At 37.9% G+C, this 19,637-nt stretch overlaps 1 protein-coding gene across 1 annotated transcript; it reads right to left on the bottom strand.

Moving 5' to 3' along the window:
- Nucleotides 1–13,998: 13,998 nt before the first annotated feature.
- Nucleotides 13,999–19,219, bottom strand: LOC139729055 (COX assembly mitochondrial protein homolog). The gene is made up of 4 exons (XM_071639981.1): nt 19,182–19,219; nt 17,451–17,555; nt 16,040–16,130; nt 13,999–14,994 (listed from the first exon to the last, which is right to left on the bottom strand). The coding sequence occupies exons 1-4, from the start codon at nt 19,216–19,218 to the stop codon at nt 14,862–14,864; spliced, it is 366 nt and encodes a 121-aa protein (XP_071496082.1). The 5' UTR covers nt 19,219; the 3' UTR covers nt 13,999–14,861.
- Between the last annotated feature and the right edge of the window lie 418 nt (nt 19,220–19,637).

Here is a 19,637-nt window from a genome sequence, read left to right as displayed (position 1 = left end):
GGTCAAATTTTGAGAATTTTTAGAAAGGAACTCATTAGGCTGGTAAAAAGGCATTTGTGTTTTGATGTATTGGAATGACGGAAAGGAAACTATTTTTGTGGTATTCTAATCATGTTTATGTGATTATTTGATGTAGTGCATTATGCCAAACAAATACCTGCAGAGTCATATAATATTTTTATTCATCATTTGATGATATCAATGAATATCTATAACATGTATTTTAAACTTGATTAATGTCTTCCACAATTGATCTGTAGTGTACAGCTGTGTTGCCTTCCATTTTTTTTTTCAGGATTTGCAAGAATTTCAGAAGAATAGTTCAAGGATGAAAGTTTTGAGATTGTGGCAGACCTATGCAGCTCTAGGCACGGGGATGTCTCAATAATAATGGTGCTCTACGGTTTTGATGTGTGTCCGCAATGTACATAATCTATGGAGTGTACTGCAGTGCGTTTTGTATCGTTTTTCATTTTCGTATGGATATCAGTTCACTATGCAGTGATGTTCTTTTGTTATTCTGCCAGGGGAAATGGAATGGCATGAGGACAAATATATTGCAGCACGTAGCAATGTGTTGTTATATTGTGTAGAATATTTGTGTACAGTAGTGGTACACCTGTATTAGAATCGAGATGTTTTTATAATGGACACACACTGTGAAAGATTTGTGTTTACATGCACTTGTAGATGTTCAATGGTGTCAATACTTTTGATTTTTGCTTACAATTTTTCATTTTATTTTTTTGTGATCTGTACAGTCATGTTCAAAATTGTTCAAAACTGTTCATATTCTTTCCATTTCAATTTGATTCCAATCTTTGTGTTCACTGCATGTATATTGTACTGTATAATTTAAGTTTCGGTTTTCTTTTCTCTGTGTGTTTGTGTGACAATATCATTGTATATAAGCATTATGAGAAAGTAGTATCCTGTCATTCACATGCCATTATTACAACATCAGTAGTTTGTTCTGTTATTCAACCATAGATTTATGTGAAAACACTAGCAGTAGGTCAGGAAGAAAGAGTGTTGTAGATGCCGGGATATTTAAAGATGGAAGTAATCAAATTTGTCAATTAAGGTAATAATCAGCATTTAAAAAAGGAGGGTCAGTGATAGGGTTAGGTGAGTTGTTAGACATAGGAGGTGGGTATTGACCTTTAAAGTGTATCTTTGCCCAAAAAATTATTTCTGATATGTGAAAGAGGCAAATTTCAGTAGTCCATTGCACCAACTTTCAGAGAAAAGGGGTCATTAATTAGTGAAATAATGCATCTGAAAGGTTCTAAGCACAATGGGTCTGGGAGGCAAGACTACAGCAAACCCTATTGTTTGCAGTAGGTTACGGAACCACAGCGGTTCCTGAATCTCCCAGACACAGTGTGTTGGGAAACTTTGAGATGCATTATTTCACTAATTAATGACCCATTTTCTCTGAAAGATGGTGCAATGGATTACTGAAATGTGTCTCTTTCACATATCCAAAATATTTTTTTTTTTTTTGCCAAAGATACACTTTAAAGGCTGAGAATTAAGTTTCCAGTGACATTGACCTGTTGGTCATTGACCTGTTGGTTGAGAATAGACTGCATGAAGCATCTAGAGTTGTTTTTGCTGTCACTTACAATCCATCACACCTTTTAAAGCTACTGTTTACCATTGGGAGTGCCAGTGATTTAAAAGACACATTTAATATATAATTCAGTTGTATCACAAAACATCCTATGACATAAAGAGTTGGCTAAAAAGCTGCAAATATAAAGAGATATCACTCATTTTCTCTATAAGCCTTAACTCTAGACTCTTAATTCTAGAAATGATTTAATAAAACTATTTTGGACATTTTGCATATTGAGCAATACTTAACATTGGTTATACTCATTGACATTTTTATGTGGGTTGTTTCTATCCCTAACTCACATTATTTTAAAATTATTTTGAAGCGCTAAAGCTGGGTTTCTTTTTCATCTGCAAATAATAAAATGTGCCTTTAACCCAATAAAGTGAATGAATGTGACCACTCGGGATACATTATGGCTCATTCACTATTTAGACTTATATTTATTTCTCTTGATAGAGAAACATTTTTCATAGCAACTGAGAGCAGACATACTGTATACAGTGCACTCCTGTTATAATGAAATGCTTGGGACTGGCAGTTTTCTTTCGTTATAACGAAATTTCGTTATAACCGAACAAATACAATATATAAAGAAAACAAGGAAGCCATGCATATATGATATTCTGTTTGTTGTATACTCGTCATACACTGAAAAGCTATGTGAACAATAAAACAAATAGTTATTCAATTTCAGATTATTGTATTACAATAATGCAAGTTCCCCTCGGAAATTGTGCGTGACACACCAAGCGAACACACAGTGATGTGACGCGTTCGCCCATGGAGAGACGCTATAAATTCTTGTTCCACCACGTATTTTCGAAAACGATCCTCAGTTTGTTGTAACGGAGCACATTTCTTTTGTTTTTCTTTGTCAGTGGCGCTCGGAAAAGACTTCGTTATAACGAAAATTTCGCTAAACCGTGTTTGTTACAAGCGAATTTTGTACCATAGACTCTAATGGCGATAATTTTGGGACCAGAAGTTTTACTTCGTTATAACGAAATTTCGTTATAACCGTGTTCGTTGTAACGGGAGTGCACTGTAGACACATGGTCTCTTTAACTGGGTTGCCATTATTGCCATCAATGCAGCTGATATCTGTCAATTAGTTTATGATGTTATCAGAAGCCCTGACATACTCAAATCACCCGTCCCTTGAGCCCCGCCCCGTCGTCTCTAACCCCATTCTGCACCCCACCCCATCCTTCCCGTCCAGCCCCACCCCACCTGTGCCTATGAAATCATGCCAAAGATTTACCTGTGATGTCATAAACAGTCTAACTCAGAGGTGTAGTGAATGTAGACTCTGCCACAAGCACTACACTTTCCATAAATGAATAGCAGCAGGAGCAGTGTGAATATATTACCTAGAGCTATAACGAAGTTAGATCCATGTTTGCAGTATCTTGTAGTCACCCCAGGGAACAGTTTTATAATGATCTGAAAATGTGCACTTCATTCATGATTGAAAGATTGTACAAGAGGAAAATAAATGCTTACTTTGCAAAGCCTTGTCGAGCTACTCATTTACAGTGCTTGGGTGAGCTCAGTTCCTTTGAAGATGTGTCAAACTCGATGGTTAGTCAGATATCTTTGCCACACTCCCTTTGTGATGTCATTAAGTCATTGAATAAGTTAATATGGTATAGTCAGAAAATGAGTGCAGCACTGTTTCTTGTGCCCTTTAACATTAGCATGCTATCTTTCATTTTTTAATCCCATGCAATATCCATGTATCTGTACATGACCAGCTAAGCAGATAGGCGACTGAGCCTGCCTCGATCTTTTGCAATGAGACATGAATAAGTGCCTCCCAAGAAAACTTGTCTTCCTGCTAAACTGCTGAGAACCACTGTGTAGTTTTGGTAACGGACATGTAGCATACAAGAAAATGCACATTAATCTGCACCATTATATATGTCTATAGGTTTGCACTTTATAAATTGATATATTATTATTATTATTAGTTTTTGCAATGAATATGAATCACTAAACGTCAGCATTGGAATTAAATGCGTACATGTATAGGCCTACTGTATGTATGGGAAGATGAATATTGATTGGACATACAAAATTGTTCAAGCCAAATTTACTCCACATTGAAATTCTATGCAAACAATACAGTGACTTGTTTCTAACAATCAGAAAGCCTGCCCAAGGTTTTTTTTTTTTTTTTCTAAGGCTTTCCCAGCATGGCAACAATTAGTGCATATAAAGTACATTCTAAAAGTGTTGAAATGCAATGAATATGTGCAAATAGGTACATGGAATAGCTTGTCACAAGGTTTTACAGGGGGGAAAAAATCTCTCAATTTAGATACACTGTTAAACTGACCTATTGCAGAAGTGTGCTGAAAGCTAAGACTAGGAGAAGCTTCAGGTACAGGTATGGATGGATACCTATACAAGTGTATGAAATTGTTTCTTGTGAATGAGGTTTTGTCATATTCATCTATTTGATATCAGTTTCTATTTGTATTTATTCTTTGTCAATCCAAATCATGTAATCTGATAGCAGTGAAGTCGATACCTTTCTGCATTGCCTATGTATTGCAAGATGTCCTTTTGGAAACTAAATTTATAGTGAAGTGTAACTCTGCTGTAGCCTGTTGGATAATTCCCAAAACTTTATACTCAGGCATATGTGGACACATTAACCCTTTTTCTGCCAGAGACTTTGGACAGAGTGTAAATGCTATGGGGTTTTCTATGCTAATTGGTACTCAAAGCACATAAAGGGTAAAGTTCCCCATAGACGCAGATTTCATAATGCATTATTTGAAAACTTGCATATCGGCAACAGTAGAGAATGATTAGGCATACTGTAAAAGTGGATATTTTCGCGCGACTTATTTTTCGCGCTCGGCGGGGTTAGAAGAGTTTCGCGTGTTTTTAATTCCGTGGAATCAAAATGTCAACTACTGGAACATATGGCAAGCAAAAATATTCGCATGCTTTTATTTTCGCGCTAGTTTCTGGTTGCACGAAATGCGCGAAAATTTCAACACCGCGAAAATTTCCACTTTTACAGTAACATTATGTATGTGTGTATCATTTTGGGAAGAAGTCAGAATTTTTATGTGCAGTGCTATGGCATACCTGTAATGTGTATGTCTCAATAGCCATGCAAATGCTTCCATAGATGAAGCACAGTGCCTATAACACATTCTACCATGCAATGAAAGGAAGTGTGAAGCTCTTGCTTGCATTGGGAACACACGAGGGCAGGTGTAAGTCTACATCTTCCAAAGATCACGGCTAGCCCCCGTCAGGTAATTGATACGCTCTCCCGACACACTTCATACCAGCAATGCTGGTCTAGTCTTCGCCCGCAGACCACCTTCTGAAGATGCTATGCTGTTGTCTGTTGATAGGGGCACTTCTACATGTGTGCAGATTTGTTGTTCTTTTCCAACTGGCTTTCTCATTGTTGACTTGGCTCCTGTGTCTTCTTTTTTATTGGTATTTGTTTGTTTGTTTGTTTTTTGGTGGGGGGGGTAGGAATTTCTTCTTTTTTTTTTCTTTTTTTGGTCAAAGGCAAGTTTATTTATCACTTTAGAAGGTGCAGGTACTTGTCAAATGTTCAAAATTTGACTGATGAGATCATTACCACGAAAGATTTTGTATAGTCTATTAAAGAGTACCCCTGCAAAGGCTGGAGGGTGTGAGGGCTACTCGAGTCAGCGTGACATCTTATAATCTGACTCTTTTAGCAATTGCATCAGTGACAAATCTGCAGGCTCCATATGAGAAGATGCTTGCTAGCATAGAACTATTAAATTTATGTGATTGTTTGCAGAAGGGGTCATGTAATTTGCGTTCAGATACATTGTAGCTGAGGCTTGAGAGGAAGAGGAGGAGGGGTCTAGATGTGTAGACTAGCTGCTGGTAGGGCGAGAGGCCATAGGTGTATGTTACTTTTAATACTTTCTAGTCCTCTACCAGCTTTTTAATGCAGGGACTGGGCTCTTTCTGTGTGTGATAAAATGGGATGCGTGTATTTACAGCAAACTTGTTCTCCAAACTTTGCTGGTAGTGTAGAAAACACAACAGGGCCTATGGTCACCACACAGAACATAAACAACAAATAATGCAGGTTACGATATCTGTTATATTTCATACAACTGCAGTAGCTGATACTCGACCAATTAGCTGTAAGCATTGTAGCATTTGCTTCAGTAACTACATATCTTGTAATGATTGTTCTAAACATTTACTGCATGGTGGCTCTTGAGAAATGATCAATGCGAGAGTGAATGATACAAGAGATAATATTTCACTGAATAAAGGCGCTGTTGCAAAGGCAGCCATGCGTGGCAATCTACTGTGTCCAACCTGCCCACTGGACTGTTTCTTCCATGAGGAAAAATGAGGCTGGAAAAGCTTTTCTTATGGTCTTTGTTGATATTTCTTGGACCGCTTTGTCAGCGGTAATCTTATTTTCAGAACTGTGATCTACCATCATTAGATCAAGAGCATTTTCAATGTCTTTTCTTCTTTTTACTGTTTGCTACATATTCCAGCAGTTCTGAATGCTGAGACATTAACTCTCTGTAGTCATCAAGATGAGAAGATTGAATGTAGTCCCATGTGTGCCTATAGCAGTGTGTGCTGTTTATACAGTTTATGCTGCTGTTATTTTAGTCACACCATTATCTGAGATTGTGTTACATGTCAGAAGTAAATTGCTGGCGCGATCGAAAATGGCAATGGCTTCCCAGGCAGAATTTTCAATTGAGCAAATTTCGATCACAAGTCACTCCGCATTACTCGGTAACCAAGTCTGAGGGATTCCGGCACGGGAGGATGACCTGTTCAAAACTTCTGTTCTGGGAGACTACCGTGTAGTTGAACTCTGGGTCTGATGTCATGCCAGTAATGAGATAACAATGCTTGAGACGTCTTTGGAGGGATGGCGGAGTGAGAGCTGCAACCGCATTCTCTCTTCTTCTCTGGCTAGCAGCAGTAGATGAAGACCTAGTCGGCCTAAGACCTCCTTGGTATCCGGGTATCGATAACAATGCATAAGTTCATGTAGCAAGGGTAGAAAGACACCACAGTGCAGAGTTATTTATTTCTTTATTCTTTTTACTTACGGAGATAGGTTGTGGTGTATTGTAAGGTCAGCCCTGCAACATTTGTGTAATCATATGCTGATATGTAATATAGAAGCAAGACATTTTTTAATTTGTCTTGTTAGTTTGATCTTTTTAAGATGGGAAGTTGAGGGGTTGGGTTTTATGTGTGGACCAAGTTTGAAGTTTGAAGTTTTGGTGGTAAGGTCAAAATCTCTCTTAGAGTTCTGCTCATGAAATATTGGCTTCAGCATGGATCTCATCTTGGCCGTCAACTGTCTCTGGCAGGAGAATGGAGGATGCATGTTAATGGGCAAAAACATTGAGAATCCAGCCATGCTGTGTGATATTGTGATCTTTGTGAAGCAGGGCTGTATGATAATTAGTCATTGTTGCTGGTAGTTGCTCGCTGGACGAGGTTTTCCTTGAAACGAAGAGTAGCCAAAACATCTGCCTCTTTTTTGGTTGGGTTTACTAAAAAAAAAAAAAAAATAGATCGACGAGTATCAGTCACCATGCTGCAAGCTAGCAGTAGTAGATATCAATACACTGCAGAATCTCATGTTGGACACACTCTCCTAAACGGTTGCTCCCTTAAATTGAATAGCAGCCTTTGGTTTCAGTTTCCACGCCTTGAAGGTTCTATCTCCCCCCCCCCCCCCTCGCTCTCCTTCCAATCAAACCTTTGTTTGGTAGTGTGTAAGGAAAACATTCTTATGATCATTAGTTCCAAGATGTCTTAAAGGGGAAGTTAACCCAAATATACATGTGGATTGAGCGAATGCAGTAATATTAGTAGAAAACATCAGTGAATGTTTGAGGAAAATCGAATAATCCATTCCAAAAGTTATGAATTTTGAAAGTTTTAATGCTGCTATGGCTGGGTGAGAAGGCTACAATATCTTGTGACATCACATCAGAACAACAATATAAAGAATATATAAAGAGAATTTCACAATATTTCTTTTTCTACCATGATGAAAGAGCAGTAGACTTACCTCTTTTAGGAATTAGGGGGAATAATATTATCCTTGTTATAAGTCAACAACAAATCAAAGGAACATGTACTTTTCATTTTTAAAAAAATCTAATTTTGTGAAATACACTCAATGTATATTTGGGTAAACTTCCCCTTCAGTGCATGAACTTCATTTTCTGTATGTAGTACCACATATTTACCTGGTGTGGAATAGCCTCATTAGTAGTCTTGCATTAATTACCAGTCAGTGGCAATAATGTTTGCCAAAAAATAGCTGATACTGTCCCAAATGTTGACTTGCATGAAGCTGGTTAATACCTGAGGAAAGAAAGAGTTATGCATGATTTGGTGGGGGGGGGGGGGGGGGGGGGGGGGGGAGGTGGTGGGAAGGAGGAACACATGGGGGGGGGGGGGCGGGGCGGCATTGGAGAGGAAGAGAAAATATCTTCACTGATTCCTCTAACACCAGGCAGCTAGAGTATGCGATCTTCGTCCCCTTGTTTTCTATTATTTCAAATACAAATCATCCAAAAACACTCCAAAAAATGAAGTGAAGGCATTCTTAGATATCAAATTACTCAAATAACTTTGAGGACATCTCATTGTGGTAGGGTCCAGAGAACATGGAGCTTGTTGATGGTGTAGCCATTTTGTAGAATTTCTGCACTAGCTTTGATCATTTGCCCATGTTAACCCTTTCTGTACCAGGTAGTTTGGACAGGGTGTACTATCTGTGGGGTTTTCTTTGGTTATCAACACTCAAAGCACACAAGGGGCTAATATTCAAGAGCCTGTCGTTTCTGTTTCAGGGAAGGATATCATTCGTCTCTTGCATTTCTCGGCATTTAGTGTGAATTTCCTTTGTCATCATTGATAAGTACAGTACATATCCATAAAATTCAGTTTTGAACGCAAGTCATTATGAACTTTGTTTATGTTCCAGTGCTGCATTTTATGTAATTGATCAGGTAGTTATACATGTATCTCTTTTTCTGTTGCTCTGTTGTTCATTCTTAAAAATGATGTCAATGTGATAGCAAGAACTGGCCAAAGCAGAAGAGCTTGGAACTCTTGATAATTGTGTGTAGGTTATGCACATGTTCTTCTACACCATAAACCCAATTGCAAAATGTGAAAGGAGGCATACTGTATGTTATGGTATTTTCAGACATGATTTTATGCATCATAATCTTGAATATTGGCATGAATTTGATGTGATCAATTTGAGAAAGTAGTCAGTGGTAATTTGTGTATATTGCAAATATCTTTACAGAGTTCAAGAAATATTTTTCTACACACTTTCAATGCAAACATTCCGTTGACTGCATGTTGAGACATACAAGAAATCAGTGCCATCAATTTGTGTTTAGTGTTTTGTGTTTGATCATGTGTCTGTGAACTCCACTAGGCAGAGCACAACCAAGAGTGGAGCCTTGTTGCTCCAGATATTGAAGTGAAAACAACTGAAAAAATAATTGGGAAAACTCTGCATGAAAGTTGAGAATGTCTGCATTTCATGGATTTGAAGATGCCTATGGTTTGAAACAATAAAGCTATGTTATGGTAGTGTAAATGTGATGACATCAAAGAACTACTCGTCACATTATTTTCTCTGAATGAAATGGTACCAGTGGAATTTTTTTTTTTCCTATGAAAACAAGTCTTTTTGCAGTGGCTTTGCCGACATTTGTGAAAGATATTATTTTTGTGCTTGTCAGTAATTACCTGTCATGGAATGGAAATGGAATTCTGTTTCTTTGTAATCGTGATAAATTGCCAACATAAAAACAAATACAATAATTGACACAGCCATGCTGTTTGTGCAAAGTTTTTGTTGTTTCTTTTTTTCCTCAACTGTTTGCATTTTGAATAAGTGACTTCATTCATTATACACATGCTAGTGTTTCGTAATTATGCACATCAACAAATAAAGTCATCAAATAGTCTTTGCTCAAGGCTTCAAATTGATGTGTACCAGTATTAGTCCATGTGAACATTGCCTATTGTACCCCTTTAAGCTGCATTGACACATCTTGTGTTGAAATCATGACACTGAGGCAAATCAGCTTTTGCGCGGAAATTCAGATATTCATCCTAAATTATTGGAAATATGCAATGAGAATTTAGACATGGGAGAAAGTTATTGAAAACTGCTCTTTTCAAATCCATTAAAAAAAAACAACAAATATCAGTATGTGGGACAATTTCCTTTTTTCCTTTTTTTTTGTGCAGGAATATTCTATTGAGGGTGTTATACAGATGTGTGAAAAATGGTTGGATGAATGGATTTCAGTTCATGATTTACTCGTACTATCAGCTCACAGGTTGATTTTCTTCTTTTTAAAAACTCTGGAGTGAACATGCACTTGCAGCATTACCTGAAGAGTGTTTGTGAAGTAATGCCAATTTAAACTCTTTGTGTAGCAAAGTGTTTTTGTATTTTCAGTATAGTTTTTAGAGGATAGATTCCAGTAATTCTTCACAGACATGGAAATTTGTTCATAGTGCATGTATTACTGGACCTCGTGGACAGCGTGTCATTCTGTTTATTTGTGTAACGTTGTGTAGCATGATTTTAGATGAACTTACAGCAGGTGCGTGGACGTCAGGAATGTACAGCCTGCAGAAATCATGTGATGCATCAATTTGATACAATAAAAAAAACGGCTGCTTCCATTATTATCGAATTGCTGTGTAATTACTCTTCATTATATCTTGTAGAAGTGTAGCATGAAGTTGACAGTGGACCATACATTTCAGTGTCAAAAATAGACTGGTTTACTCATGTATTCAAATTTAAGCACCATATTGAAATGTGCATCCCTTTACGAATTATAATCATTTGTTCCTTGTAACCAAAGATGTTGCCTGCATAGCTTGTCCAACATAGCATTAATGTGCACTGGTCAAATGCAAAATCGATTTTAAACATTGGAATACTGTACAGTAGGAATGCACATGTTATTACAAGAAAACTTTGAACAAATTGGCAGCAGATGAACGATACATCGTGGATATTTTGATACATGGGAACTGGTGCATGGATGTGTGTACCCAGATGCTTTTCTTCTCTGTTTGTTTGTGTGTGTGTGTGTGTGTGTGTGTGTGTGTGTGTGTAAAATATCTTTTTGTCATATCTGTTCTGATCTGACAAACTTTGATATGATGATAAATATGAAAGAAAAAAATATATACGAAGTAAAAACCACTCAGGAACTGTACTCATACAGTTGCAAAAACAGCACGAACAGTGACAGGCGACACGCACAACTGTATCAACTTAACATGAAATACTCCTTCTAATGTCATGCAACATTTATACATACAGTTGTACTCGTCCACACAAACATTTACACATGCACTCTCATACACACACACACAAATGTGCACCCACAATAACACACAAATTTATCGACTTGTAATTATATATTGAATTACATGGAAAATTTCATAAGACATATCAGAAGTAAAAAATAGGGACTTTGGGTTCTGTCCATGTACATGATTTGTTGATCTGTGCAATGTTGATGCATGCAAGGTTTACTGCAGCTAACTAGAGCACAAAATTTGTTAACTTTCATGGCACAAAATAAGGTGTCATCAGAGATTATAATAAGAGACTGGACTTCTTAAGTTTGGGATCATAAAACTACCGTAATTGAAAATTGTGTGTGTTTTTTGTTGTTTTTTGTTGTTGTTGTTTTTTTTTTTTGGGGGGGGGGGTTTCTTCATTTATTTTTTGTGGAATAGTGTGATTAGGTATGTCTTAGAGGAACCTTTTCATTTCTTAAAAAACGTTTACACACTCTTCACTTTCAACCCTATTAAAGGACGATGCTTCTGCTTTGAAAGATGGTAATACAATGTAGTCAGGAAGATGTGCTACTACAGTATGCACAATTTGAGCTTAATCTAATAATCCCTTTATTGTGGTTGCTACAGGTTGTACATCCTCTCTTTTGTCCCATTCCCTGCACACAGCACAACTTGGTGAGATTACGCACTTGAATAGACCCTAAACTTCAAACCCTCTTTTGTCAGTATGCACTTTTCCAAAGCATGTACTTTCCTTCCAATATGTAGAGCGGATAGGAGAACACATTTGTATTGAGTCATACATCATTTTAAAGCTTAGAGTCTGCTATTTCAGATTCTGCTGTTAAAAAAAAAAAAAAAAAAATCTGTGTCTGGTGCTGTTTTGGTGGTTTTGTGATGCAGGGGCACATACGGCAGAGCCAGCTCCTGTAAGCAGCGGGTTTACAGTTACTTTTTATTCCTCGGAATTCACCAAAATGTGGAGGAACCTCATCATAAAGAGGCTGGACATGACAACGCCCTCTTATAACACAGTGATTCTGCAGGTCCAAAGTGAGAAACTGGATTTAAGAAGGTAATTGCCATAGACATGCTATGCAAAGATGGAGCCAAACAATGATAGTGTTATGGAACCTTCCTGGGCAAGAGAATACACACAAACTGTAAAAGTGGAATTTTTTGTGTGAGTAATTTTTTACTGTTGGTCAGGTAAAACAAATTTCACATAATTATACTTTTGTGGAATTAAATACACATTACAAGCAACAACAAAAAAAAAAACAACAACAAAAACCCTTCTTTTTATGCAAGTTTCATGTCACGTGAAATGTGCAAAAATTTCCTCACTGCTAAAATTCTCACTTTTACAGCACAAGACACAAAGTACACATGAACAGTCAGTCGGTATTAAACTTTACACAAGAAAATCCAGTCACTGTGGTCAGATAGTATGTACCATGAAATGTTATTTACATTTCTCAGACCCTTTATTTTTTTTCACTCATTTTTCATTGTCTTTATATACAAAACTGCATATTGCATATGCACACTCTTGTTTTATTTGGATCATATCCATAGAATACTGCCGACATCTCAGTAATTTTAATTTTTATCTCATTGCATGAAGAGTGGACATTTGTCCACACTCACATGCAGGTCAGGCATGATCACTAAAAAAGAAATAAATAAATAAATAATAAATGAAAATGCAACAGATCAACCTTAATGCTGTAGAACCATCAAATTCAACAATTTCATTTTCCCTGGTACAACCTCAGGGATACTGAATTTTGCACTTATTTTGTGGTTTCATTTCTGGGGGCATTTCATGAAGCATTTTGTCCCACAAATTTGTCGGACTAATTTGCTCTCAACCAATCAGATGCAAGGAATTCCGTAGCTTTTAACAGTTTGTCAGAAAAAATATCTGACAAAACACTTCATGAAATGCCCCCCTGGTTTAAAAATGTTTGAGGTGATCAACATTAGCAAAACACCTGGGTAAACAACATGAAAAAAAAATACTCCCTCTAGAAAGACAAATCCAATGTGTATTGTCTCTTGTCTCAATGTGTAGTGAGACACTGTAAAACTTTCTTCCTGAAAGGAGACAAAACTGTGCACTACTTTAGATTTCTCATTCCATGGCTGTGATTCAAAATTGTGTGAATTCAACCCCTTGAAAAATTTTCTACTCATTACCGATTTGAAAATTTAAGTACATGTACTCCTAACATGTACTCTTGACTGTAAATACATGGCTGAAAGTTAGAAGAAAGATGAATCGCTAAATGTACAGGTAATGATGCATGCACCGAAGTGACACAAACAAAACAGTCACACTTGTTTTACCTTACACTACCTACAGGTACATCCTGCAAAAATTTGCAGTAGGTCTGAACTCCCTCACCTTTTGTTTTTCTCATCTTTGTTTTGAAACAATCAAGAACAAATACATAACTCGACTCAGCACTTTTTGAAAGGAAAGGAATATATCCAGTCATATCTAATTCCTTGATTTCTCATTGAGAGAGGGCAAGGTGCTACAAACCAACATCCTTGGGCAACTACAAGTCACTGTTCAGTAACTAAACTTAATGCTTACACCATTTTCCCGGCGGCCAAGGCATTCCAGTTTGCCTGAAATGAAGTGCCCGGCAGGTAGGTGGGACATTCTCCTTTTTTTTTATATTCTCCTACTTTTTGACAGTTTACAAATCTGACACGGTATCCACAGCAATCACGGCCTGTCACAATTGCCCATCCCGTCCCCCACGTTGTCTTAAATCTATCTTCTTTTGTCAATGGTGGACTGAACTGTGATTGCCATAGCAGCTGGGAACACATGGTAAATGTAGTATAAAACCTGAATGCCCATTGATGAGGAAGTGGAAGAAATATTGTTCTGGCCCCCCCACCCCCCCCCCCCCCCCCACCCCCAAAAAGGGATTGCTCACAAACTTGTAACTTTGTGTGCCATGTTTTGCACATGCAACTCAGACAACAGCTTACCAACTCTGCAAATTTTGCTCAAAGGAAAACCAATAAAACAATCCCCAGGCCCCATCTATAGAATGCAGTATGTCACAGCCTTATAGCCACAGCTTTATCCTGATAAGTACCATCATACATCACAGTAAAGCTTGCATGCAGTTTTTTACACAATTTTGTTGTACTGCACTTCTAGCATCCTATAAGAATCTACATACTGTAAAGCAAGAAATTTTCGCGAATCGGGGTCGAAGGCCTTTTTCACGGCATGAAATTTTTGCAAACTGCCACTGGCATTCAATGCATATAGTGTAAACAAGAACTCTCGCATGCATTTTATTTTCACGAGTCTTGGCTCTCGCAAAAGTTGCGAAAGTAAAATGCACACGAATATTTCAGCTTTTACAGTAGCTTTGAAAAAACAGACTGCCTTCCAATAGCGCTAAGGCGTTGTGGTGTCAGAATAATGTATGTAGCACACAGGGGGTTTACACTGTGGTACACAGAGAGTCAAGGGACATGTCTGGCTGGATCTTGACACAGTAAGATGAAAGTTGGAATTATAGCTGCCCTCAACAAGAATTATTCACACAAAATCAGAATATATCACCTTCTGTCACATGCAGTGAACTACTGCTAAATATTTGCAGTAGTACTAGCTCTCTCCTCATTTTCCCTTACGACGATTCAGAATGTATACATGTACCTACTTTTGTTTATGCTCTTTTTTTTTGTCAATAAAAGGAATATTCCTCCGTGGCTACTTTGCCAATCTCTTTTAAGAGAATGATTGTTCACAGAATTTGAGAGGACACGGCTTCCGCTGGATGGCGTCAAAGCCGAGACCCAAGATGCAAATCACATTGGCTTCCCCTCACGACTGCCCCGCCTCCCCCTGCACGGCCGCCTTGGGCTTGTCTTTCATCCTGACTCCGGTCTTGCGGAACTCCGACCTCTCCTGGAGGTACTCCTTCTTGCACATGTCAAAGAATTCCTGGTCCTGATAACTGTTTCAACACAATGGGACAGGGACGAACGAGTCAAAAAAAAAAAAATTGTTAATCTCCCAAATCAAAAGATCTGGACACATGCACATGAACAATCATGACCTGTACATTTGCATTTCCATGGGTAAAGATGTGGTTTGTGTTGTCTCACAATTATTGTTTTTTAACATGGGGTGGATACTGTGAAACACAATATTTTCACAGCATGAAATTTTTGTGTATTGCAGCCGATGGCCTTTTTCGCGGCATGAAATTTTCGCGAGTTGCCTCTAACATTCAATGGGTATAGTGTAGACAAGAACTTTCACATGCATTTTAATTTTGTGAGTCTTGGCTCTCATAAAATTTGCGAAATTAAAATACATGCGAACATTCCTCTTTTTTCAGTACGTCAAATTAATCATTGTTGTACGATGTGACATTCAACGCGTGCAAAGAATATAGAACAAACAGACAAACAACATCCTAGAACACTCAGTGCAGGGCACATCTTGCCCGTTTCAGAGCTTTGACTCGGCCAAGTAACTGTGCCTTGCTCCGGTTTAGCAGATTCATACAGGATCAGAAGTATCTAAACCTGGTCTATCAAGGTAACAGTAACTGAATCTGCATCAAATTATCTCCTAATTCACATGACAAATACCAGTCTTACCACTGCAATCACAACCATACAGCTCTATGCAATCATTCCACAAATGTAGAAGTATATATCAAGTCAGCTGTCTATCTTCTTCAGTAAACTGATTATCATTGTGTCATCAGTATTTTGCATTTTAGATACATGCTAATATTTTGTATCACAAGCAGTCATGGCTCCCTATCTCATCATTTGTAAGCTGTCACAACATAACACTTGACAGAATAACCCTAAAGTCCTACAAAGGAAAATATTTGCCATGCATTCTGGCTCATCTTCATTCCATTCTCTGATCTCATCTCCTTAAGAAACAAATAAAAAAAACCCACAAAAATCTAACAGCCAACCAAACATGGAAAGAACAAAAACAAGGAACAACAACACACAAGATGACTATGTGATACTCACTGTTTGGTGATACACTGCTTCATCGCATTATTTTCTTCCCTACACTTCACCACCATACCAAGTCCATTGAGTTTACAGCACTCTGTAAAAGCTGTGGAATTGAGATAGATTGCATATCATTTTAGATACTGAATTCATGCCAAGATAGTGGTTTAAGTATCGCAAGCACATCATCTCACAAAACTTTTTCAGTATTCTCCACTTGCAAACATCTTCATACCGAAACATTATTAATCAATGGGAGTCATAGCCACTGTAATTAAAAGGTATACAGATGACACGAAATTGCAAAAAAAAAAAAAAATAGTTATTGCCAAATCATGTCAGTAATGCCACCAAAGAAATTAATGCCAATAAGTACAGTACTCTTCATTTAAGCCATAAATATGTTATGCCAACTCAGTTCTCCTTGAATGCTATTTCTTCAATCGAGAAACTGTTTTAACAGCTAAACTGGATGAACCTTATCCATAAATGATAGACACAGTAATTTCATTTTTGTTTTCACTCATAAGAGATGAATATCATAATTTTGGCAGATACATCCAACTATTCAGACAATGTAACAATTAAAAGATGCATTTCCTTATCTGGATCAAGTTGCCCATTTTGGAATTTCTATTGAAAACATGAAAGCTTGTACTTGTGTACTTGTATGCCAGCTCCTTTTTTTTCAGTGTTATTCATTTATTTTTTAACCAGTACTTTCATTTTATTCATGCCACTACAAACACAACTTTCTCTGAAGGGAAATGTAAGTACTCAAGTAACCATGAAACTTTATTTAACCATGGGCAACAATTAATGGCTGCAGGATCTAGATATCCCCACAAGTTTGACACAACATCCCCACTGCTAGAGAAGCCCTCATCCATCCTGCCATCAAATTCATTTTGCACAAATATATACTAAATGTGTCCTGTCCTAAAATGACATTCACATTTCCATTTTTGCTGAATTTTGACAAAATACAAATAGTTACAACATCACAGTGTCTTTGAAATAGAGAAGTGTAAATTCTTGGTAAGTTCAAATCTTACTTAGATTCCAAGACCCATGAAAATTGACAAAAGTTTCATGACACTTACCTAACTTAAAAATTAAGTTTTCATCTCATTCAGCAACATGATCTTCTGAGAATGCTGCTTTATCAATAATACCTCCAGCATCCCACTTATCATGTTTCTCTAAAATCATATCCATATGTTCTGTTTCAAAAAAAAAAAAAAAAATCTGAGCAAACTCAAACCATTAAGCTACCTTAAGCTACCTCTTCCAACAGTGGAACCAGAATCACACACTCACATGTGCAACACTTTAACATGAGAGGAAATAAAAAAATGTGACAGAAGAAGAGTGTTCAAAAAGTTGTGGGCAAAATGGAGAGTTTTGAAAGGGTCTTTTTATTCACCGTTGACTTGCTCTGCACATCTAACCTTGGCCTTCTCCCTCATCTTCTTGGGAATGAGCACCTCATACTCCACCTTCCGGAGGTAGTCATCATCCTCTTGCCATGCTGAGAAAGGAGGCAAAAATAAATATATGATATTCAGACATCTGCCCGAAGCAACCACTATGACTGGGACTATAGATGTATTTTGTTACATAGTGATGAGAAATCCAGCTAACATTAGTCAATGATGCATGTAATGCAACAGAACACAAATATCATCAGTGTACATCAAGGAAATGAGGAGAGGCTTATTTTTCTGAATTGGGGAATCCTCTACAATTGCCACCATGGCCTCAATCCTGGGGCCTCCAGAAAGACTTTGCATCTCCGATCCTTATATAGGAATGATTCATGATGCATTCAGTCAAAATTTGTGATGGGGTTAGAAGACAACAAAATATCATTTTTTTTAAATAATAGCTTGAGTATGTACATTGTACACCCATGATTTCTTTTATCATGGCTAAGTAAAACACTAATCACTTCAGTGCTGATCTACCTTGATGTAGGGTAATTTGTCAATCAGCCGTACATTATGTAATAAAAACATCTTGACGGAAAAATTTCATGAATTTGAGTAAACTCACTAACTCATTAATCCATTGAAGACTATATCTAGTCCCGAGTATTCTTGGGATGGGATGAGTGGGAATTTGTGTCAAAGGAAAATCAGTCCTTCTTCAACAGATTAATACCAACTGCATGCTATTCTGACTCTGATTTGAGCCGAGGTCATGTGCATAAAAGCCAGAAAATAATCAGATAACCCTAAAATTCTTGGATTTCCATTGCCTGGTTCCGACATCAAGCCAAAAGACTGAAAAGTGTTAGTGCTGAACCACACAATTCTTAGATGGATGGTGATTGTTTGAGTCGCGATGCAAGACATCTCTTTGCGAGTATATTTAGACGCCTATGCTATGTTAATACAGTATTACAGTAACACGGCATGGTAAATTTTAATTAGAGTAAAACACCCTATTTGCAGCAGGCTTTGCACAGGGTGCCTATTTGCGGCAAGGGCCGTTTCATTCATTGATGATGATGAAAAGGCCTAACTTACTTAATCAGGTCAGGTGTCACTTCCCACAGGCACAGACACAGTCCATACACTTGCGATCATAGATGCGAGTGACTCCTGTCCAGCTACCTGTAGGGTGGTAGCCTGTACCAGCTACCACAGCTTGTGTTCTTTAACTTAAATCAAAAGTGGGACTAAAGTAAAAAATAAAAAGCACAGCTCAAATAGCCGTTTTATTGATGATGGATGAAAGTGCCCCTGCCGGAAATAGGCACCTTGCCGCATACTGGGTTGTTTACTCTAGCTGGGCCTGGGGTCTACTATACGTACGTCCACTATATGTTCTAGGGCTAGATCTACTCCATCCAACTCCAACCAAGACTTGCTTATGCAGCAGCAGGGCAGGGGGCGTACAACGGGAACCTGCTGCGTTTTTACCCGCAACTAGCCGGACGCGACGCAGCTCACGCTGGAAGAGCAGCTAGCAGAACAGCTCGCAGAGTCTAGACTCTAGAGTTACATAACAACGTCAGTTACAATCTGTCCTGAATCTTGCAACATGAAATGAGATGCCGGTTCAACTACGCAACTACTACTGATCTGTAATTAATCACGGGTATGTATGATTATTTCTGGCAATCAAAGTAAGGCGAAACAAGTATAATTACCGAATCCACGCCGCCCTTTCTGCTGCTCCGCTGCCATGTTTACTGAGGTCGATTGCTGCTGACTGTGGATCCAGACTCCTTTGCAAACGACCAAAGTCAGCCCATCGAGATTATCAACTGCCTCGCCATAATTAATATGCTAATAGCAAATTTAAGCTGTAAATTGAATTTTTCTCTTTATGAAATAACCTAATTACATAAAAATTGTAAAATTAAGAATTCTAGGTATATTGGAATAGGTGAAGAGCCTGGAACATTACGTCATTTTCCGCAAGTCCATCCCCCATCAACTCACCGTACATTCACCGTACACACACCACACACAACTTTGCTGTACACACGGCCCCTCGTATCTCTGCACATGCGCACAGATTCTATTTTCGCCCATCACTTCACTTACGGTACCAGTCATTATCACTGCTATGCATAGGGTTACCTGTACCAGCTTGTGTACAG

This window comes from Diadema antillarum, unplaced genomic scaffold, assembly GCF_040938485.1.
Source record: "Diadema antillarum isolate AM-2024a unplaced genomic scaffold, OU_Dant_1.0 seq00000217_RagTag, whole genome shotgun sequence".
NCBI classification, from domain to species: domain Eukaryota; kingdom Metazoa; phylum Echinodermata; class Echinoidea; order Diadematoida; family Diadematidae; genus Diadema; species Diadema antillarum.
This window is presented reverse-complemented; position numbering and strand designations above follow the sequence as displayed.

Excerpts from the sequence above, each read along its gene's own strand:
- LOC139729055 (XM_071639981.1), bottom strand. The coding sequence starts at position 19,218 with ATGGCAGCGGAGCAGCAGAAAGGGCGGCGTGGATTCG. Across the intron at positions 16,131-17,450 it reads ATGTGCAGAGCAAGTCAACG|CTTTTACAGAGTGCTGTAAA; the intron begins GTGAATAAAAAG and ends TCAATTCCACAG. Across the intron at positions 14,995-16,039 it reads AAGCAGTGTATCACCAAACA|TTATCAGGACCAGGAATTCT; the intron begins GTGAGTATCACA and ends GTGTTGAAACAG.